Consider the following 24185-nt stretch of genomic DNA (forward strand, 5'->3'; position numbering starts at 1 on the left):
CCCTGACACTCTGTGCAGATGTTTCTGTATTGAGTTGCTGGTCATTAGAGCATCCCTTAGCTGAGGAGGAGCCCGCTGGGGTATGCAAAATGCTTCCTGCAGCTACCTGAGTGCCTGTGAAGAGTCATGCCTAGCTGAGTGACTTCAAGACTTGTCAGAGGTTTTTGCAGTGGCTTTAAGGAATGGTCTGGAAGAGAGAACTGAATGCAGCGCTGCTCCTGGGGGCTGCGGGGCTTCCATGCTCTAGTTTCCTGCTGCTGTGCCCGAGAGCATATCAAAATGAGAACAGTTACCAACCTGTGTGCAGACAAGTAATAAAAATTAATAAAAACTATTGTTGGTACTGTTCTAGATGCTGTTAGAGTGCTTGTGGATATGGTTATGGTGCTGGGGCACAACGTTAAAACAAACTGTATCTTTCTGCACTGCACCACCCCGGGAACAGTCACACGGGTTACTTTACAAAGCTCCAAAAAGAGGACACATCTGCTTTGCCTGTTGGGTGGGCCTAAGCCTTTCTTAGTTACTAGAATTACATGTTTCAACCCGCAACATGGAAACAGACCCCAATGAACAAGGGAAGAGGGTCTGGAGAGGGGCTCAGGTTTGGTCTGGGTGCAGAAGTGGCGTAGTTTGAAACACAAACTAAAGCATTCCAGCTGCAAGTCAAACCCAGGAATGCATGGTGCAAGATCTTATTTTTCTGTAGGGCTGGTAACATGAGCATCCACATCAGTCACTGCCTTTGAAGCCTGTGAAATCCATAATGGGCACAAAGTGAACATGTAGCAACTCCATTACAATTACCAAAGGCTGGTCAAGTACCTGGCTTTATTCTGACCAGTAACAAAACTCCCATGGACTTCAAAGGGGTTGGGATTTACTCCACAGTGCGAGTGCTGGGTCTACTGAAACTGGAGCTGAAATTCTGGGATGAGGTATTTCAGCTGCACAAGGTGCAGACAGATGGGCGGGACCGAGCTCTGGTGTTGAGGAGAACGACACAGTCTGCATTTTTTCTCTAGCTTCGTGTTAATAAATTGAGGATGATGCCCCAGCTGACAGCCTGCCCAGAACTGCATGGGTACTTTGTGAAAATACACAGGTTCATATCAACTACAATGAGTTAGGTATCCAACCTGCTGCTAGAAACCCCCTTAAGCACCTGTGTGTCTGTTAGGTCCCTTTAGTCTGTTAGTCTGTGTGCACTGAGGTCCCTTTGGCTATTGCTTGGAACACCAGTTCATGACCTCTCTGAGGTCATGAAAATAAAAAATGACAAAGGTCATTTTTCTTAGACTCCTCTCCACAAGCCTTTTTTAAACATGTTTCCCACTTCGGTGCCTGAGACAAATGACCTTCACACCTTGCAGCAAGCCCCGTGCCCCATGGTGTGCGCTCCCTCGCTCTGGAGAGGAAGGCAGCAGCTTGGAGCAGCTTTGTACTCCCACAGCACTCAGGCAGGAGGAGATGGGGGCTTGGCCAGCACACAGCTCCGTGGTGGCAACCTGTACTCCCCACTGCAGGGCTCCTTCCTGCAAGCAGGGACTCAATGTCCCGCTGCTCAGCTCCCTTCTCAACCCAGCTGGTGGCCTTACAAAGCTGTTTCCCAAGCTTTTGGGTGAGGGAACCACAGTGACCAAAGAGAAGATGGACATGAGTCACTGGACCTTAGGTTGTGCATGTGAAGGCTTCGAGACATGTTGTTTTAGTCAAAACTTCAGCTGTTTTCACAGTGTTTATGATATTAGGAACATTTTTGTTCATGAATGTACTTGTTTGCTTAAAGTGAATAACTGGTGCTTTGTGCCTAAAGAATGCTGTGCATGCTTTTTATAACTGAGGTTGTCAGTTTGAAAAGCTTGCCTTGCAATGCGTTCGGAGATTTGGAAAGTACAGAAAGAGTATTTGATTGTTTAGTCTGCTTTCCTAAAAACACCTGTATTTATATCTTCAGATAATTTCTTAGTCAGAGTCCAGAGGGGTGTCCAGTGTGCTACGGAGGACGGAGCTGTGCTCTTGTTCTTGCTGCTGTGGCGGTTAGACGTGTGGCAGCACCCATCCTGTGATCAAACAGCCCTGTTATTGAGGGGCACAGCTTCAGCAGTGTCTGTCTGGAAAGACCTATGCCTGTGTTTTTCACCCACGGTAAGCTGCAAGCAGAGATGTTGCTGGTTAGCTACCTGCCAGCCTGCCTGAACTCGTACCACAAGTACTGAATTGCTGAGCTGCTGCTGCTCCTGGCTTATCTGAACTGAGGGCACACCAGCACGCCCTCAGAACTGGAGGCTTATCTGAGGCTTAGCTGGAAACGAAGCCTCCAGCACAGCCAGTGCTCCCTTCATCCTCAAGGAAGAGATCTCCAGTCAGCCACAACTTTCTTTTCGGGTGGATGCTGTGCTGTTTGGGGGCCCCAGGAGCTGTCCTGGCCCCTGCTGTGTGTCGCCGTGTGGTGCAGGAGGTGATCTGATCCCACTGCTGCCATGGGGAGGCTGGTGGTACATTTCTACACGTTGGTGTGCCTGAGCACAAGGTGTGCTTCATGGGCGAGCACAGGCTTGGGGAATATCTGGTGTCTCAGGCCCTGGAAGGCAGTTCCAGTAACCTTCTGGGAGATGCCACTGCTGTTTTATCATCAGAGAGCAGGGGGAGAAGGAAACCCATCTGTTACTTCGTTGGCCATCGTACCTGCCGTGCTCTAGGGGAAGGCACCGACAAAGCAAAATGTGAGCAAAGGTTTCTCGTGGTGCAGGGGGAGGGCTTGGCTTTGTTTTGCTCTTGTTGCTAGCAACGTCGGATGGGTCTGACTTTCCAGCCTGCTCGGGACGAGACAAACAGCCAAGGAAGCATCAAAGTGAACGGGTGTTTTTTGATCAACACTGGAGAGAGTTTGTTTTCTTTCTCCACTTGCCCAATGACACACTAACTTGGATGACTGGTCTGTGACAGAGCTGGTTGGAAAATGTCAGTGGAAAAATGCAGAAAAAGAGCAAATATTTTTACAAATGCTAGTGACAATATTTTTACCTTTGGTCAATCCAAAGCAACAGGAGTATTCTTTTTTTTCAGTACAAACTGTTCAAAACTCAACAGCGCCTGTGCCAAAATGTATGCAGAGGGTGAATATGCATGAACACTCATAAAAAATAAAAAAAAAAAAAGCTGTTCCTGTGGTGAATGTGATGCTGTAAAACTGCATCTAATCTTGTAGCTGGAACATCTGTATAATTAGCAGTATTCCTCACCTCTTCCACCCAGCAGTTCATGTGTATGCCTGCCCTTTGCATGCATTTTTTCCTTTAGGAATAAGAGCTCGTGAAGGAGACAGCCTACATAAAGGCTGCTCCATGCAGTTGTAGACACAGAACCCACCCAGGAGGTACCTCGCAGCCCTCTCTATAGATCCTTGTAAGAAATCTGTGGATGTATCATCTTAAAACTAAGGAGCTGAATGTCATCCTAACTCTGTCAGTAAATTTTCTTGCCGGCACCTCACTAATCAGACTCTGAAGGAGAACTTCCCTGGCATCCATTTGTGTGGTGAGGAAGGACGTTTGCTCTAAGGATATGTTTCTGGCAACTCCCTACTGTCCTGGCACGCTGGGCATCTGCCAGCACATATCCTTTTTCTGCTTTTCCCGTGAGTGAGAAGGTATCCCCGCAAGCTGTTATCTATATAACTTACTGACGAGATATAGCAAAGGGAGGCCTTTGTGTCCGTGAGGGCTGAAGATGGAAAGAACTTAAATGCTTGTAGAAGGCAGGATCGAACAGGTCCTATGCGTGCTTGTGGCTTGTTGCCTTCTCCTTTAAGAAACCCTAGTTAAAATACTCAAGTTATCATTGTTTAATAAAAATAGATTAATACTAGCGTAGTCCCTCAAACCTTGTAAATAATTGTCATTAGAAATGTTGAGAGAACCACGAGTTTTGACCCATGTGCCAGTGTTTAAATACTTTTACCATACAACAAAGCTGGTAGAAAGTCTCACCATTTAGAACTGTTGATAAGGTTTCCTGTCACATTTTAATGGACAAAAAATGCAAAACTATATATATTTTTTTGGCCTTTTTATTACCTCTTTTAAAACTATAAAGCTGGAATCCTGATTACACTATTGTTTCTTACCCTTTTGGACTTTCCCCCTTTTAAATCCCTAGTGTTTCTCTTTTCATAAACTTAAATTAGATCTGTAGTATTATTGCCTCATATTTAGTAGTCCTAGAGAATAACTTCTGACTAGCATGTGATTGTAAATACTTTTCATGTAAATAAATGCAGTCTCACTTTTGGTAGGCTTTGTATTTAGAAGAAATGTGCAAATGAAACTAAGTGCCTTTGATAAGCGGTTTGGGATTGCTGATTAATTGGAACCAAGAACAGATGAGAAAATTAAACATATGTTCTTATTCAAGTTCCCTGGAGGATTTGTCAGGGAGTTTGGCATACATTAATAATTCCCTGGAATGGATTTAATAGCTCATCTTGTAGTTGTGCATACACAAAACAATCAGTCAATATAAAGAGCATGGTGTCATCTGTCCTTGTTAATTAGGGAGCTCAAATGCCTTTGGTAATAAGGGCTAGTAATTAAGCTCCAACTAGAAAGGAAGCATTCAGATGTGGTTTTGCCACCTCAGGATCCATAAGCAGCAGGAGGAAGAGGCAATGTCTGCCAGAAATCTTCAAGTACTTGGAGCCTGTGGCCTCCTCCCGCACTAGCACCCAGCACAGCCCCTGCCCCTCGCTCGCTCCTCAGCTGTTGGGTGCTCTCGGGGCACCTCGAGGCTCCCAGGCACCTTCACACCTTCACCCCTTGCCCTGGTGGCTGAGCACATGCAGCAGCTGTGTTAGCATTGACTGAGATTTCACAGGACAGCCCCTGTGCCTAAAGCCCCTTCTGCCAGTGGCAGCGGTATTTGTGAAGATGTTGGGCATAAGCCCTTGAAGGCACCTGCTGTGCTCGCATCAGGATTTCCCTGAGGGTCACTCACCTTCCCGGGTGCTCCTGGAGGACCTGGTAGACACTAATCTGGAACGTTTCATTATCGAAGCGTTCGCGGATGTAATCCTTATATATCCTGAACTCGGCGGCTGTCACTGCTTCCCCCTCTGGGATTCTGGAGAGATCAAACCTGAACTCTCGGTAGTGGCAGCGCTGATGGTGAAACTCTCTGTCATGCTCCACTGAAACAGAAAAACAGCCCATTAGCCACCTGCTTTGTTCCCTTTCCCCTCACCATCAAACAAGCTTGCGAGTTGCCACAACAGCAAAGGGCAAGAATATCTGATTGCAGCATCTCGTGCTGCCCTTCGGTTCGTTAAAGCACACAGGACACAAAGCCTCTATCTAGGCTACTAGAAGTATAAAGGTGTTTACTAGGCTGTCTTTGAAACAGTTTTACAGCTGGCTGGCACAGGGTGTGAGTGACTGTTGCGTTTTAATGATTTTTGGCAGCTCCACGTTTGACAAGTGGCTCTGGACATTTGCCACCGATAAGGCCGGGCTGCTGTGGGAAGGGGCCGAAAGGAACAGAGGGGGCTTTGCAGGAGTGCTGGCTCGTGGCTTGACTCTGCTTCTGAGCACGACACACGCACCCATACCCGCACCCACGTATACACGCATGCAAATTCCAGTCCTTGGGGCCTTTCACGCTGCTGACCCACATTTGGTGCCAGCTGAACTCATTACAGATTCTCAGCACCACTCCAAGGGTTGGAGCTGCTGTTCTGAGGCGTCTTTACTGATCCAGGCTGTGAAGCAAACGTTCAAAGTGCCTCCTTCCATGTACCAACAGTGAGTTTGAAATAGCAAGAAGTGCCAGATTCCTCCCGAGACAGCACTGGGATGTTGTGTTGTGCCCCTGATGGATCTGCCTGTGGCTGATGTATGGCTGATGGGCTCGTGCAGCACTGCTGGTGGTGGTGGAGCACAGGGGCGCTGTGGTGAGGAGACAAAGACCTCGAGCTTGTCCCCTAGCAAGCTGCAGCAAGGGGAGGAGAGGTGTCAGTGCCCCATCTGAACACACAAAGTGCAGTGCCCTTCTTCGAACAAATTCCAAATTAAACAGACAAGTCAGACAAAGGAAAATGGGGAAACAGAGGTACAAGGGGACGCATGGACTCGCCAGAGGTCACGCCGCATGGCGTTCAGAGGGCCGAGGTTTGAACCAGGGCCTTCCCGCGTGTCCCGGTCCTGTTGTCTGTCCACTTGACCTCCCTGCAGCTCGACTGCACAATTCAAGTAGTTAGCTCTGAGGTTTTCTTGGCAAAGAATGCGCGTCTTTCTACAGGCCTGATTCTCTTCTGGCAGCAGTAAATCCATTGTGTAAATCCATTGACTTAAATGGAATTACTCCTGAAAAAGAGGAGTTTCAGCCTGAGACTGGGAAGTGCTATTTAAATTTATGGCACTGCACGGCACAAATTTACCTCGGGGGGCTCCCTGGTGGCAGGGACAGAGTGCGGGGAGTCCCCAGGAGCGGGGCCGTGTCCGGCCGCTCGCACGGAGTGAGCCCAGCCCGGCTTTGCTGGCCGGCGGTCGGCAGCTGGCTGCGGGCTCTTCCTCCTCTCGAGCAGCAGTTCTGCAAGCAGTCCAGGGCTCGCAGTTTGCCACTGTATGATTGCTGCTCAGGGAAATACCTCAGCGCTCTTACTAATAGCTGGGATTCGTCTTAGAAGAGTTTTTTAGGTATGAAACCCCTAAACTTTCCAAGACAGAGGCGATTAAGTTCAGCAAATGGTTTTATAGTTTGGGCAGTCTTTGCATGCACTGAGTGAACGGAGTTATTGTTCCACCTCCAGCTATAACGTCTAGTGCAGCCTCAGGAAGATCGCTCACTCTCTCATACCCTGAGGTGTGAGAATTGTGAGTAGTCACCAGCTTTTGTAACACACTTGGCAGGCTCAAACTGCCCTGTAAGCGCTAGCAACCCTATTAAATATGCCTCAATCCCTTCCCTTCAAAATATTCTCAGCAGAAAAAGATATAAAGAGTATGATTTCAGTCTCAAAGGAATTTGTTTGCACCTAAATTACAGAGGAATGGAAAAATATTTTAATATGTAATATCTCTTTTAACCACAACTATAGAAGAATGAATATTATGTTGTGTGTTTTTAATTATATTATGGATAACATCACCAGCAGGGTGGATTACAGATAGGTCAAACTGTAGGATGTACAGCAAGATTTGCTTCCAAAGACGTGGGAAGGCTGAATTTTTGAAGGAAGGTGGGTGCACCCTTTCAGTGCTACATACATACAAATAATCAGTCAGTGTTGGTGTATACACTTCGCACAAAGTCTGACAACAGACACATGAAGATGAAACTTTTTTGGGTGCTGCTAAGAGTTCACAGCAATTCCCACTGCAGAGCACCAGAAAAAATGTGTCATATTAGTGTGAGAAATTAATGGTCGGGGTCATAAAATAAGAAGCCCCAGAGTTTGAACTTTCCCATGCTTTGCAGATGTTTGGATATAGGGTTTTGGGCTGAGCCATCTTTAGTGTTAAAGCAAACATTCCTGTGGCTATAGTCATTAAGATCATGAAAATATGTGGATATGTAACTGAAGAAAGAATCCCAAGAAACCCTTCAACTCAGTGTTTATTGTTTTTCCCCTTTTTCTTTGCACTCTGGTCCTATCTGCTGACCCAGAAGTAACAAATCCTTTCAGAACTAATTTATGAGAAACACTGACCCTGAATCAACATCTGTTAGATGACTGCAGTAAATCTTATTACATAATTAAACACCAAAATCTATGTTAAAATAACGTTAAGGGTCTGACTTGAACTCATAAAAGCAAGACTCTTCATTATGAGGACTGAAATCCTATCCTTAATTCATGCTGCTGTGCTTTGGTATTTGTGAACATATGGTACAGTATATATGATCGTGCACTTTTTGTAGTCCCCAGTAATACCTTAAGCACAACAGCATGAGGTAAGCAGGGGAGTGCTCAAGGAGTCCGAGTTTCCTGGGTTTGATGGGTGTTAGTCAGACCTTTGACAATTCTGCAACAGGGTTGTTTCCAATTAATTACCTGAGGAGTTTGAATAGGGTTGGGGGGCATTTAAAGAGGGGAATGGTATTTCGAGTGTTCGGTGAAACAATCGAGGGAATTGCTACAGCTTTCTGAATGTGGCTGCAGTTTCTCCGTTAGGTCTGTAAAATCTGTGATCCTGATTGACATAACCAACCATAACGAGAAGCTTTTGGTCATTTTTGATGAACTTAATCTCAGCTGTTTGTCAGCCATCGTGTGTTAAATGCTCACTTAAAAGTCAAAACACAGTGTGATTGTTTGCTGAGTATTCTTAATAGCTCAAAGAACGTGAACTTGTGTTTGTCCTAGGCTCACAGTTCTTACAAATCACTACAACCCCAAGGCTTTTGGTGAACAGTTTTAGCCCAGTTCCTAATTTGAAATGTTGGAAATTCCAGCTCAGAAACTGTCACAATTCAAATGCCTTGGCAAGGCAGCTGCTTGGAGAGGAAGCCAAGGCTCTGGATGTGCAATCAAAGGGCGTAAAATATGAAAAGGAAGAACACCCTTGAAAAATAATTCTGCTATGAAACAGACGGCATGCCTTAGCTGTGGGAAAACAGTGGATCTCGCCCCCTAACGAAATAATCCATCCACAAGTGATGCGTGTGTAAATGCAAACCTCTTCTCATTTCTAGATGTGGTCTCTATTTTGGAAGCACAACCTCTGTAGACAAATTATGAGCTCATTTCACACACATCGCAAAATTTGTTGGTGTAAAATAACTCTTGGGTCAAGAGCAGCATGGCAAGTGTGGCAGATAATTGTAGCTACTCCAGGTGGGGATCCTCAGGCACTCCCTTGGGCGTAGTCCTGTGGGAAAGGAAAGGCCAAGATGATGGAGCCTGAGAGCTGTAGCATGGAGGTGGACAGCAGATTCTTGAGAAAATAAAACAAGAAAAAATGTGCAGGACAGTTAAGGTGATGTGAACAAAACAAGCACGTATCTTTGGTTAGTGGTTGTCAGTAAATTTGCCACACCTCTGTTGCAAATATGCAAGGAAGCTTGGCATCTTTGAAAGTCCAGCCTTGACTATCTGCCCACGATCTGAGTGCTGCACAGGCTGCAGCCCTCTATCTGATACAGATAGGGCTCCGAGCTCTCTGAAGTCTTTTGTTTCTCCCAACCAACTCTGTTGTGGCGCTGTAGTGATGCAAGAGGAGGCCGGGTGGCATGGTTGTGCAACAACGGGGATGATTAAAAGAAAACACGATGGATACATGCGCACAGGTGTAATGTACCCAAGTATCAGATCCAAAAATATGGGAAAGCTGAAGATAAAATGTCAACAAATCCTTGGCATTTGTTTTGACGTGTACTCTTTTCAGATACGAAACTTGAAAACATTGAGATACAGAGATGAAAAGTTGTAATGGTTGGCATCTAGAACTTGTGGCAATTCAGTTGACACCAGTACCAAAAAAGTAATATTGGACAGAAAAGCTTGTGGCCCTGATATAATACCCCAGGGTTCCCAAACTTCTAAAGCAAATGATACATCAGCAGAAAGCCAGGAAACTTGAACTGATCCCATTTTTGGTCATTTTCACAGCAAAATATGTTGAGACTGGAAATAAGAGCCCCAGCTATTCTCAGCTTCTTTGTAAATCACTACTGGTAAGTGGAAAGCTGATCCGAGCTAATTCTGTAAACACTGGTTGGGCCACTGGTTTTGTAACGCGGAGTGATGGTAGTCAAGGCGTGATACATGACAGCCATGATTATGTTGAGACATAGCCTGCAATAGCTGTTATTTCTGCCTACACATACCAAAGAAACCGTACGGTTTTTCAGCCTCTGTCCCAAGCACAGTAGCACAGTGTCAGTCATTAACTCCATGTATCAAGCAAAGAACCAGTGAATCACAGCAATAATTTTCCAGGAATGACTGTTAAAAATAATTATTACAGAAGTGTTAAAAGAGCTAAGCCAACCCCCCAGGGAAGTCAACAGGAATATTTCAACTAATTTCAATATGTTTCGCAGGAGGCCTTACTTCTGCCAGTCTACTTACCTAAGTATTTTTACATTCTTGTTTTCTGCAGATGTACAAAATTTCTTTTTCACAAGCAAAGTAAACACCAGATGAATAGATCTTGTGCTCAGGCTGCCAAATTGTGAAAGCTTTGGTAATTCTATGCCTTCTTCCCCTTGGCACATATGGAGGATGTATTTAGAATATATTTTGAATATTTAAACAGGTAAAAATTTAAAATTTCCTGTTAACACTTTCACCTGATAATGTGTTAGGTTTTTTGCAAGATGCTTTGAGTAGTTGAGTAGTTGTCTCATTTATTCTAGCGATCGCAGAAGTTGGAACACTACTTGTTTCTAATTTACAATGAAAAAAAAAAGCACCAAAAGGAATGTGTAGTAGGGTGTCTTTAACTTCTTCACTCCCCAAAAAGGCCAGAAGGGATTTGTAAAGAACTTTAATCTCAAATAGATTAAAGGTCCTGAATTCCTGAGACCGAAAGATAAGTCAAAGGAAAATAGATTCCAAAAGACAACACCCCCTCACCTCAGCCTCTCAGCCACGCGGGAGACTCAACTGCAGAGGCATCAGCAGTTGCCTGTGAAACCCACCAGAGATTTGAATGCCAAAAAAAAATTTCTGCCACGCTCCAGGAGTGATGTCTAACAGGTTTGCAGGGTCTACCTGCGCCTGTCTGACCCCAGGGACTGAAGGAGTCAAGTAGGTGAGGGATACCCTAGTGGATAGGGAAGTCTTTGTCTCCCTTTCCTCTGATAGCTGCAGAGCTACAGAAAATGAGCAGCTTCTGCAGAGATGGCTGAGGGCTGGCTGGTTGGTCCAGTCAACCTGTGGATTTTGGCCACTAGCATTCATAAAATACTAGTTTTCACCAAAAAAAAAGGCAAATTATGCTGATTTACGCATCCAGCAGCACAAAATCTTGTTTGAATTCTAGAAAAATTACCTTTAATTCCTCCCATAACCGGCCCTAGAGATCCTAAACCAAAACTTCATAAACTTTCTTGCCTCCTTTCTGTATAGAGCACGGGATTCCCAGACCAGCTGCCCGGGGACCACCAGCTCAGCCAGGGATCCACAAACATTTGCAGCCTATATACATTACTGCTTTCAAAGGGATGGCCAGCTCCCATCTGTGCATCGCCTGGAAAGAGGACTCAGCTGGAAAGTATTTTTCCCTTCCCCAGAGGGGCTTTGAGCTGGGTCCCGTCCTCACCTGGCCCGGAGAGGCGGCAGCAGGAGGCAGGGCAGGGCTCTCCCGTCGGCTCCAGGCCCGCCGTGGTTGTGAAACTGCGCTGTAAATTTTCAGGATGCCAAATGTGAGAGCTCTTGATGGGATCCTAATTAACAGGGATTAAATGCTCCCTCTATAAATTGCACTCCTTTGTCTCTAAATTGGTGGATAAAATCATGTCATTTATGAAATATAGGCCTTTTCTCCTTATGTTGGTGAGGTTCAAGAAGGAGGAAAGCAATTAGGGGAAGGATCCAGCGGTCTCTGCAGCTGAAAGGGCCTACTGGGCCCAGCGGGACTCCTGATTGAGCAAGAAGTGCAAGGTCAGTCCCTATATTTTTCTAAGGAGGAGAGGGAGTATAATAAAGACTGCAATAATGTCATGCCAAGCCACAGCCTGCTAAGGCCCATGTTTCCCTCCTCATTGTGCTTGACAGCAAGAGCTACAGGGGCAGTTGCAGTAAATTTATAATGGCAAGAATTTGGGAATGTGAAGCTCTGTGATTGGTTTTCATTTGCTTCATCCTCTCAGCTAAAAGATTTACATGCTGACATTAGGCAGCTGAAGCAGCAGTTAAAGAAATGCTTGGAGAAATAGCTGAAGATCATAAATTGGGAGCCCTATGGACAGAGTACAGCAAATGTCCTGGGCTGTATGCAACTGATGAGATTTTTTATTTTTTAAGAGTGTTAAAAACAGTATTTGGAGAGCTTATTTATACTACCTTACTGCGAGCCCTCATCTGGCTGTGCAATAACGCAGCTGGGTGACAGATCTTGCACATTTTGAGGGGTGGCTCAGGTGGGGGCAAAGGCCGTGCAAACAGCCCGAGGGGGAGGATGCAGAGCCAGGGGCTCTCTGTCCTTCAGCCTCTGGCCCAAGACCCCCAGGCAGCTGCGTGGCTCTGGGCTCACCTGCCAAAGCCCTGTCCTGATGGTCTCATCCCTACCTGCCCAGCTCAGGAAGGGCTGCTCAGGACCAGGGCGATGCTCAGCAGAGGGAACTGGTTTGGGTAACTCGCCCCCAGATGCTTGGTGTTCATGCACCCGTTTTACACCTGGGCAAAGGGAGGTGAAGGCGATGAGCTTCCTTGGTGCAGGAGAAATTCAGTATGTGGCAGAGCAAAGTCCTGGCCTGTCCGCTGGTGTCAAGCAGAACTAGTGCATTAATTTCAAACGGGATGAAAACCAGGCTCCATAAATCCTGATCCCCAGTCCCAGAGGTTAGAAACAGGGGGATTCAAAATTCTTCTGGGCTCACGGCTGCAGAGCAATCCAGGGTCAACATTTTTGCCCTGAGAGGGGGAAAAAAGCCCTCTGGAGTTAATATTCTTCCTTTAACCATCACTTCATTTTTTTAGCTTTCAGCATGAAGGTGGTGTTGCCAGCAAGACCACCTAGCCACAAACCCAGCAGGGAGCTTCCAAAATTCTTCTAAACACTGACTCCTTGTTATAAATTCAGAAGTGGTAATAGCAGCAGTGCATATCACATCTGTGCCAGGCTTCGGGCCTGGGAAGGAGCACTCTCCCCATTGCTGAACATAACTTGGAAAGATCCTTTCAGTCCACACATGTATCAGCATTAGCCATTTCTTTGTCAACAAATCCCTTAATACGTACCCTTTCTATCATGTACAGATGTCCAAAAAATAATGGAATACTGTACTACAAGATTAAACACTTTAATGTCAGCATATGTGTTGCATGACTCCGAACAATGGTATCATTGTGCGTGTACAAACAGCGGGTTGAGGGAAGATGGGTTTAATTATCTCCGAAGCAGCAGCAAGTTCTTCCTGACTAAGCTGAACTTCAGCTAGCGAGGACGGCTCAGAGCAGAGATTGGGGTTTCTCTAACAAAATGCTGGGCCCTTTCTGAGGTTCTTCTGATGTTAGGTTTGGCATTGTAGTGGCTTCTGGCAGAGCTCGGGGAACGATGCTGAGCCACCTGCTCCCTGGGGAGCCCTGCTGCCAGGGAGCACGGTGGGGTGAGAGGATGCTGCTGTGACCCTGTGGGGCACCCAGGAGACTTCTTCATTTAAAATTCCCTGGGATGGTAGATGGCAAAGGGGAAAGATAATAACTGGGAGGAGATGGACAGGGAGAAGTATGTGTGCTGCCCTCTGCATTTGGAGATGTCTTAGGCACTGAGAGGCAATGCTGGGTGGTGAAGCTATTTCTGCTTGAAGAAGACCCATGAAATATCTGGGCAGGTTAGGCACAGGTAATCTGTTTTATTTTCTGAGCATACCCTGATCAGAACCCATTTACGCTGTGGTTTCTCTGCTGAAATCAGAGCCAGACTAGATGAAAGGTATTGTGAAAAATTTACACAATAATTACAGTGGGACTGTGCTGTGAACACGGAACTCTCCTAATAGTAAACAGACTGACCGTGGTGTGAATCCTGATGCTGAGCGTGCAGCGTCTGAACTTGTATCTGGGGAAAGCAAAGTCAAATGAGCAGGGAAGAGTTGTGTTTCTTCGGAATTCCTTATTTACATCCTTAGCAGGCAAACACAGCAGCACGCAGCGCTGCAATCAGTCAGCAGCTGCTGTAACAGTATTTGTACAGGACTGGGGGTGCATGACGGAATAGAGAAAAGGGGGGGCTGAGAGAAGAAAGGAAGAAATGGGAATGAAGATGTTTCTTTAGACAGACTACATCTACTTCTACCTTCATCTCCTGAGTATCTCAAACCTTCTTGTTTCTTTCCTCCCTACACTGGGAAGCGGGGATCCAGGACAGTGCTGAGCTGGGGCTTTGCATCCAGCATCTCGCCCTTCCCAGCACCTTAGGGGTGGCATTTATCCAGAGAGCCGGGGGGGGTGAGCTGGGGACTGCAGTGATGCTGCAGAGCCTGCCTCCCCCTGTGTCCTCCCAGCTGAGCAGCGCTGTGGCCATCTCAAAACGTCTCAAGTTCTCATGCGATCAGTGGGAGCCTGGTTAACTGAGACTGGTATTTTGCCTTGCCAGCCTGCAGCCACCTGGGACCGTTGCTCCCCTGTGCACAGCTGGGGATGCACCCAGCAGCAGCCCCGAGCCAGGGACTTCTGCAGCTCCCTGTGTGCACCCTGCACTGCCCAGGAGGGGCAGCTGCCAGGTTTGCTGCCTACCAAAGGCAATCTTAGCACTTCTCTGCGCCCTCCTCTAGAAATGTTCCTGCGGCCAAACTGAGCAGTGAGCAAAGGGAGAGACAGAAGCTCATCATTACTCCTGCCTTCTTGTCTTTGGCTGCACTGTAATGCATGGCGTGCAGTAATGAATAAAGAACAGACACGCACTGCTAATGCATCCCCTAAATCCTGAGTCCCCTGGATATGGCTATCAGAGGTTTGTGGAGATGTACAAATATACCTTTCTTTTCCTTCTTTAAATACAGCTGACTGCTACATTATACCTCTTTCTTTCTCTTTGTAATTCGGGGGACAGCACGGCTGCTTTCATGGTGCTGTGAAATCCATGAGATGTATCTGGTGAGGCTAACCTCAGCAGGAAGCTGCGCCAGTGTTAGGTGTGAACTCCAAGTCACACATTTTGCCAGCACATCCAAGGGTCAAGGAGATAGTGGCAAGCTGGGGAGGAGGGGGAGGAACCGCAGACCAGGGGAAGGATGGTGGCAGCCACAGCATGGGACAGGGCAGCGCTGGGCTGGAGAAGCGAGCAGGGCGATGGGTGTCTCAGCGGGGAGGGGGCTGCAGAGCACGAACAGGGAGAAAAGTTAATGACAATATGGTTCACTGAGGAAAATAATCCCCCAGTCCAGGCAGCAGACAAATGGGGCTCAAGGTGCTTCCTGTAATCTGCTCGGAGGCTGGGGGCCTCTCAAAAAGTCACTGATGCAAAAACCAGCAGTCGGCTCTGTCTGCTTGTACACACAGCACTGAGCAAATGGAAACAAATCCCTGGGCCCAAGGAAAGAGAGACAAGCGGCTGAACAGATCTGGGCAGAAATTGTCTGCGTTCAGCCAGGGAAGATAAGAGGCAGCACAGGAGACTACTGCAGGGAAACCTAAAATGGGCTGTTGGGGTTGAAATGCAAATTGTGAAATAAAAAGGTCGTTCTTGATAGATTCATAGTGAAGCAGTTCTTCAGCTGTGACTGAATTTCACTTTAGGAGGAAGCAAAGAAACATGATGTGTTTCAACCAGCTTTAAGGTAAGCTCAGGTAAGGGAAGGCAGCTCGCTGGTGCCCAGCAGCCTGGCAGAGCGTTCAGCCTGGAAGCACGAGGGCAGCAGTGCTCAAAGTGTCCTGCTCTTCTGAGGGTGCGTGCACTGTGAGGTGTGAGCCTCTCTGCAGGAAGCTGGGAGCCTGCAGCATGGGCACCTTGGTCTGCAGGAAGGCACGTGCATAGGACATGCAAAGAAAAACAAAAATGATATAACGATTCTTTGATGCCGTGATTTGATCTTGCAGAGATCTGACAGCAGCACATTATGCTCTTGCATTCCAGTAATGACACTGGGACAAACTAAGAACGCTTCAGATGTATTTGATAAATTAGATACTGCTCATAATAAGTAGCTTGAGTCAGTAATCTCAGGAAGGTCAGTGCCCAAGCATCCCTGATGTGTTTGCACAAAGCAGACAGAAATGGCCAAGGTACCGCTAGCGCACGGAGGAGCGTGGGCACCCACCATTTGCCAGGACAGGCCAGAGAGAGAGGATATTGACTGCTAGCTTATAGTTTCAATTCTTTTCCAAGTTTTGCTTCCAAAGCAAGAAGAACTTTATAAAAAGTTGTGCTTGTAAACCAATGCTTTTCAAGCTTCTATTGCTGCTAATTATCTTTCCACTACATGATTTTTTCGAGTTGCCTTCTGGTCCTTATTACTATTGGTGTGTTATTATGGAGCATAAGGTTACTTAATACAGCAAAAGATTCAACAACATTTGCAAAACTGATATAGAAAGAAGGACTGGATTCTAGACTGGTACAGCTGGTTTAAGGTATTTTAGAAGTAAATGAAATCAAATGAGAATTTATAATCCTTCCTGAGGTCTGGATTCCATCAGACTAAACTCATTAGGCATTAAGGTGCAGGTGCAGCTAAATAAAGGATTGTTCTGCTTTTCTTAATACCATAGATTCACATCTTGAGTTCAAAATAAAAGTCTTTTAAAAGCACATGTATACATTGTGCATCTACTGGCAGCACTTGAAAGAGAAAGTTCAGCTGACGGAATCTTCAAATGCCTCATTTTTGTCAAAGGAATGTGCCCGCTTCTTCGCTGGCTGTGATAAGGGACACAAGCAGAGAAACGACTGCAAATTGGCCTCTTAGTGCTTATTCATTTCATTTGCATCAGGCCTCCTTTTATCTACTGAACAGCTGCCCAAATAAATAACGTAAATCTAATTAATCTTTCTTTAGTAATGTATTGCCACAACAATACCAGCAGCTCCCCAAATATTCCAAAGTTTGGGCCTACACCTGCGCGGGCTTCCCGGGAGGAACACGATGGGAGCTGCATGTGCTGGGAACCGAGCCTTTTTTGTGGCTTACTCTGGTAAAAGAAAATAATCCAGGAACCAGTCTTCCAGGTTTGAAAGCGTATGGCTTGCTGGATTTCTTAGCTTAAATCCCAGATTCTGGTGTTGTTGAGAAAGGAGTTTGTAGGATATTACAAAATAACCAGCAGATATCAGGCGTTCGACCATCAGATAAGAATCTCAGCCTTCGATTGCAATCAGCACAATTTTGACGTGGAATGTACACAATCTGTGCCGTGCCGTAAGACCGCGATGGGCAGGACCTTTGGAGCTTGCCTGTGCAACAACAAACGTCTGTGCATTTCTTGGGCGGGCAAGCGCTGGGAGAGGAGAGCTGCTGCCTCTGATGGGGGCAAAAACTATTCAGGAGAAAGGTCCACGTGCCCTGGAGGGGAAAAGCCTGCCAGAGCACAGCTCTTCTCTTGCGCCCATGCTGTTGCCTCTGTTGTATATTTTTCAGGTGTTCTGCATATGGAAGGTCTGCGGATATGAGCACAGTTTGTAAGCCAGGATTGTGCGATAGAAATACAGTGTCTGGGGGCATGGGAGGAAACGTTTTGGAAAATAATGCTCAGAGATGTCAATTACTGCTTAAACAGATATTCCAGAGTGTGGGGCTTCATGACGCATTTCACATTTTTCTTTAAGATCATCGTGCTTCCTATGTGCTGCCAAGGCAGGTGGGGCACTGCAGCATTTTCCTGCTTTCAAAACATGGGAACTGGGGACAAGGTCATTGCCCAACAGTGAACCGATCCTTCCTACCCGGCACGGCACAGCAACTCCCTCTCTTGTTGGCTGCAGTGGGACTCACAGCTTATGCACATGGCCTTTTGGCTTTCTAGGAAGGTTTCTGTGCAAGACAATTTTATTGAGAAACAGGCAGGGGATTGCTTCGTCTTTTAATAATGTGGTACATGCGCCTAAGAACCATGAATATTAAAGGTCTGTAAGTGGATGACATCCACGGATAGTTCTGCTGGTAGATGTAACATGCTCCTGTCCTCGAGTGATGGCCAGTTTGTTATTTCAGAACTGTGCTCAGAAGACAGAAATGCACATGTAGAGAATGTGTGCGTGTCTCCTTTCTGCTACAGACGTTGGTGGCCAGTGCTCCAGGCATAAAATCATCTGGGGGTTAGGAGATTTATCTTCCGTTTAATTCCCACCCACCATCTGCATTATACAAGAGGAATTTTTTTACGAGATAACACCGTGAGTGCCATCAGCAGCACCTAGCCCTGCATACCACGCTCGCGTAGCGCGGTGCTGGATTCCTGACACTGAGCCTCCCGCTAGGGCTGGGCCATGCAGGCCTCCTGAGTCAGCCCCTAACAACAGCATTTGCTGTTTTGTTTTGTAGTGATCTTTTTTTTTTTTTTTGTCTTTGAACACAATTTTGCAATTGCAGTTCTGGGGTAAAAGATCAGCTGTTGTAACACACATGTCTTCACATCGCTTTGGTATGAATGAGGAGAACACAGTTCCCGTCCTGTTGAGTGCAATTCTTAAAAATAGCACAGAGATGAGAGTGTGGCATTTAAGAAAGTGTCTCCCAAGAAGCAGGCACATAGATCACACTCTTCTCCAGCTCAGTCTCCAGCTCAGTCTCCTGCCCACCAGTTTTTGTGCTGGACTACAGCTGCCAATATGGGGAGGAAAAACTTTCAGACCATCAAACACGCTGATTTATGGTTTTCCCCCACTCTGCCATATTTTCAGTGAAACAACTCTCATGGTATGGTTGTGGACTAACGAGCACAGTGACAGTTACTGTTTTCTAAAGAAATATTTGGGGTTTACTTGAGCACGTTTCTGGATTCTCTCATGTACTTCTGTGTCCCCTGTGCTAGGTTTTAATGGGGCGTAATGGTCAGAGATCTGGGGCTACAGAGCCCAATATTCTTGTAATTTGATTATAATGCGTGCCACCGAGTTGCAGGAACTGTTGTAGGCAGAGGTCAAAGCTGTGTTCACACCAGCAAGAGAGGTTTTGCACCACATGTCCGATTACCTTCTCCTTTTCACCTGTCTTAGAAGACAAATGACTCATTGCAGAGTGCTGAAATATCTTAATCTTCTGATTCGGCCCAAGGTTTAAAGACTGGTTCCTAAAAGCTTCTTTCTGAGTTGAAGAGCAAGTCCTGTGCTGAGTGATTCTTTTTTAGCTCTTCTCTTCTGCAGTTTATTACAAGTATATTTGTGTAATTAGGGGGCCCAGTAGTAATGTTGTTAAAATACAAGTGGGCACATTTATTGTTTCCTCCAAAAGGAAACAACCAATCTCCAGCAGTTCTGGTTTTTCCCTGTCTCAACTGAACATTTACTGCTTTATGTAGCTAGCAGATCATGAGGCTAAAGTTACTTCTTTTTTTTTTTTTCCCTTATTTCTTTTTCTTAAATAGAAAAAAAAAAAATCCCCTCCTTTCTCTTAATGAATGCTGGATTTTTTAAGGCTATGGTCAGAAAGGGGAACTTACACACAGCATGTTGTTTATAGTGCCACACAACCTTCAGCAAAAGGGATGTGCAGAACTCTTTATAAAACTCTGAAAAGTCCCTGTGGGATTATAATTACTGCACAGTAATAAACAAATAAAAGTAGCGAGATAAAAACGCTCAGAATATTTTGAATGTTAGAAGCAATAAGTTTTAACCCTGGAAACCAGGGAAGGAACAGATTGCCAGCATCTACCAGCAGACAGAACAGGTATTGTTGGGAAATGATCACGGGTTGTGGTGAACAATTCTTGTTCGTGCTATTGTAGGCACTTGGCTGGTGTAAATAAATTGTTGTTCGCATGTTGGTACAAAAGCATTTGAACACCGCTAACTGGTAAGCACAAGAATTCAATATTTCTTAATTATCATATTTTTTTGGCTTCCATTTAACCGATAAACCTGAACTTGCTTTCCTTCGGGGTGCCAAAGGACTCCTTAAGCCAGTGGGGGTTTCAGGTAGATGAGCAGGGAAATGCTGCCAGCCCTGCTCCCAGCCCTCACCCAGTAAGAGACTTGTCTCTCCGTCTGAATTACAGCCCCCAACTACTGATGCTGTATTATTTTATGAGTATTTTTTAGTAGATCTCCCAGGGTTCTTTTGGTCTCTTTTAAAAAGTTTTACTGCCACTCTACTGTGGAAAGAACAATTGGTAAAATCGGAGGACCGAGGCAGCTGCAGCGGTGCCAACAAAGCGAGGTGGCTGAAGGCAGAATCTGGCGCAGTGGCCCCAGTAAGAGTCAAAGCTCGACCAGATTTACAAAACCTGGTGAAGACATCGTGCCAGATCCTCAGATGGTGTCAATTGCGGTGACTTCACTGCTGCGGTGGCCTTGTGCCAGCCTGCTCCAGCTGATGCCACCAGGGGCTCCTCGTGGAGGTGTAATTCAGACCAGCATCGCGCGCTGGGAGGCTGCAGCCTAATGAGAGGAAACTTTTTGCTCACTTGAAAGGCACTTGTGCACAACAGACAAAACTTTAAAACATGGTGCACCACAACATTATCAGCCTGATCAACACGATTTTGTGCCCTCAACATAAATAGCCTCACAAGGCACTGGCTCGTTTTAATTATTATTTAGAGGGAAGCAGTGCCCTCTCTCCCCTCCCATCCTTTTTTTTTTTGTTGTTGTTGTTTCTTTTTTAAAAGGAAGGTAGCTTTTAAGAGCTTGCCATGAAGATCTAAGTTAAAGGATTTTCTCTACTACAAAGCCTGCATAGTTTCCCAGGCCAGGTGGACCTGATAGTACTGACTGCACGCTGAAAAATCTCATCCCCACCCTTCAGGCACTTTAATTGTAAGCCTTTCCAGATACACTGGATAAACACTGTCAAAATGAACCTGAAAGGGTTGTTGTTGTTGTTTTAGCCCTTAAATAATTATGAGTTTGTCTGTCTAATTACAACATAATCTTCTTAAAACTTCGGTTATTTGCAGTATCTTTTAAATAAGGCAGAATCAGAAACAGACAAAATCTGAAAGTTTACAGTTCTTCCACTTTAAGACACGGCAGAATTTTTACTCCTGTAAAATTTAATTCACCCTGATAACAGAAGAGTCTAGCTTGGAAGCTATTGAAGAAAGATAAAGATGATAAAGAATAGCGTGTGACCTCCGAGATGCAACAGAAACTTAACACTCTACGGATAAAATTTTTCAAACAGTTTAGAAATAGTTTAAGGTAATTTACGGAAAGACTTGAGTGACAAAGCACATTACTTGAAGTGCCTTTCCTTCACTAGGCACTTTCTAAATTCTTTCTCTTTCATTTCTTTACTCTCAGGAGACTTTTAAATCCAGTGAACCAAAACAACACTTTGTTTGTTGGTATAGCACAGCGCTGGCACAGATGGCAGACACTGCACCTGTTCCAATAAAATGGGAAAATTGGGAGATAAACCATAGCGCTCATTAACAGGAGTCTACTGAAACATGAACAATTTGTATTTTGAATATCTTCCAGGAATGAAAGAAGAAGTACATAAACAGACCTTGTTTTCACCATCAGTTTAAAATTAATTTGTTAAATGGAACTTTGCGTTTGTTTCATGTATGAAGACACTACATACCACTGAAGAAACTATGATTATGCTTGAATTTCTTTAAGAAATCAATTGATTTTATCTAGCTGTGCCTGTTCTTTTAGACAAAAATATTGGCAGTTTTAATCAAAATCAGTTAATCCTCCTGTACATAGTTGTGGGAGCTTTTTTTACTTCCCCGCTTTCTCATGCTGAGTAATAGCACATTCTTACAATCTAGTGCATAATGGCGAGAAGAACAACATAAACAAAAGCCCTTCTGCTAATCTATTAATAAATAACTAGCGTTGTGGGAGGTGGGGGGAACCATAGAGCTATCTGGATAGTTAGCAACAAAATTCACTGCAAAATAGTTTTTTCTAGGCACAGGGAAAATGCTATGTAATATCTGATAGACTATTAAAAAAAAAAAAAAAACTTAAATGAGAAGAAGCATGAAGTAATAGCTAAGCAAAGGATGAATTACTGCAAGCATTTGCCTTGATCATCAGTGTTTGTGCAGTTGTTCAACATCCCATATATCTCTCTCTATTTCTCTCACATACACAAGAATTAAATACAAAATGTCATGAAAATTCCTAAGTATCATTTAATGTTGGCAGCCCTGCACTGTAAAGCCATTTATATAAAACTGTGGTTGGCAGCTCTCACTCTTCCATGGGAACAAATTAACATTGGCATTCCAAACACAGGAAAGTAAGGAAATTAGAAACACAGTTTATATTTGGCCAGTGCTTTGAAATACTGTACCATGCTACTGATGTCAATTAATGAAAAGCAGAATTTTGCGGAGAGGGTCTGGTTTTGAAACACATTAACACACGTTAAACATGTTTGCACAGGAACCGGATTGTAAGCATCTTGGTTCCAAAACAATAAAGTAATTACACTAAAACTTGTAGTCTCAAAGTTGCCATTAATTCAATCCACTCGATCTGGATCACTAAAGGATTTTCACTGACTCCAACATGCAGTCGACACAAATGTTTAAAAGAGCCTGCATGGCACATTACTGTGGGGCCGGATCCTGCAGGCTTGCACATATGAACTTTCACATGAGCTCTTATATGTAACCTGCTGTAAATCGGGACCGTGTATAAGTAATGAGACTGTACAGTGTATACCCAAATAAGCGGGGCCACAGCAAACTGGTTTTCACCAGCAAAATAAGGATTTCAGAAAGAGATACTTGAATAAGAACTGGCTTGAATTTTGCTACCTGCAGCTTTCTCTTAGCAAAGATGTTTACTGACAAAATCTTAAACACTTCTGGTTTTCACATGTACACCAAAAAAAATCTAGATGGCAGTTTATCTCCTGGCACAGCTCCACTGCCTTCAATGGAATTACTCCAGCATGGAATTCGGCCCCGCAGTCTTTACAACACACTGTTTATTTGTACTGTGATTCAGATATTTTGATACCAGGAATCTTTCATCGCTGAAGTTTCTCCACATGAAATATGTCTTGTATTAAGAAATATCAGTTTCACATTTTTGTCAAACATTATTTGCTAAATTCTGTTTGTTGCATAGATGGGAATTCAGCTGTAGTTCAACAACAAGGGTTCGGCTAATAATGATAAGCAGTGACTAATAGGAGCTTGCTCGTGTTTTGATTGTTTGCAGTAAAGAAAACCTCCCTCAAAAACAATTTCAAGATTAGGAGAGAAAACTGTTTGAAGCTGTAGCAGAAACTACCGCGTGCTCATTATTTCAACACAGGGGCATTTCTTTGGCCCAATTCTGTTCTCAATTGTGCTAGTGTAAATCAAGAGGGAGTTTATTGGAATTACTTTGGACACACAGTTGTATAAATGAGACCGTAGGGCCAGCTTCAGTAGAAATTCGACAATTTACACCAAATGAAGACCTAGCCAAGAATTTTCTCTTGGGTTTCCATTTCCCAAACATGTGCATGTGCAAAGCTTTATCCATGTGATTAGTCCTAGTGAGTAGTCCCATTTATTTCAAACATTTGTAGAATGAGGATCTTAACCCTGAAACTAATTCCAAAAGCTCACTGCTTTCCTTAGAAGTTCCTTCCCTTTAGAGAAGAAATATATTTTTATATAAAAGCTTCTATATCTATGTAATTAATTCCAAGTGGATATTTTGATGCAGGCCTCAGCGGATGACTACTACTGGAAGGGGTTTAAAATACCATGGTCTCTTAATGCTTGATATTAACAGGTAGTCTCTTTATCTGGCCCACTATCAAAATTTGCTTACTTGTGCTCTTGCTCAGATGACTTCATCCATCATTGCAACTTCTCACTGGTATTCATCAAGTTAGAACAATTTAGATGTGTAAAACTAAATTTGTTATCATTTTAACCACAAATTAACAGTTTCTGTGTAAATATTAGCATTTCCTCACTTGGTCCAAGGATTGAAGCCATAATGGCACTAACAGTATATTTGATTTAAACTAATTAAAAACAGAGGCTCTTGCAATTTAATATATTGATTTTACCAGTGGGACTTAAATCTTTTATAATAAGTATACACAGCTGCACCACTCACCCACCGCCACTTTTAAACCTAATCCCTGCATTCCTCCTGACAATAACATGACAGGATCCACACATCCCAGTATTAGCCTTAACCCCGGTGACACTGCCAGAATGTATTAAACTAAAACATAGCAGCGTCCTATTTAAAAGGAGCCTGTCAACAGCCCCGACTAGGCTTTAATAGTTATAATCTTGTTTTTAATTAATGTTTCCAACCACTTGTGTAACCTTCCCTCCCACATCTCTCCCCCCTACCCGAAAAAGCGTTTCAAGCCTATTTACAGAAGAAAACGTAACGCCTGGCTTCGTGCTGCCTGCCCAGGGGCCACTAAACCTCCTTTGCAAA

At 44.6% G+C, this 24185-nt stretch overlaps 1 protein-coding gene across 1 annotated transcript in view; it reads right to left on the bottom strand.

The window, feature by feature from the left end:
- The window catches only part of BMP7 (bone morphogenetic protein 7), a 46737-nt gene that overhangs the window by 16764 nt on the left and 5788 nt on the right, over positions 1-24185 (bottom strand). Inside the window, exon 2 of the mRNA XM_005010474.6 lies at positions 4996-5188. Within this exon, the coding sequence (XP_005010531.3) occupies positions 4996-5188 (193 nt within the window). The remainder of the gene's footprint in view (positions 1-4995; positions 5189-24185) is intronic.

Source organism: Anas platyrhynchos, chromosome 21 (genome assembly GCF_047663525.1).
Source record: "Anas platyrhynchos isolate ZD024472 breed Pekin duck chromosome 21, IASCAAS_PekinDuck_T2T, whole genome shotgun sequence".
Lineage (NCBI taxonomy): Eukaryota > Metazoa > Chordata > Aves > Anseriformes > Anatidae > Anas > Anas platyrhynchos.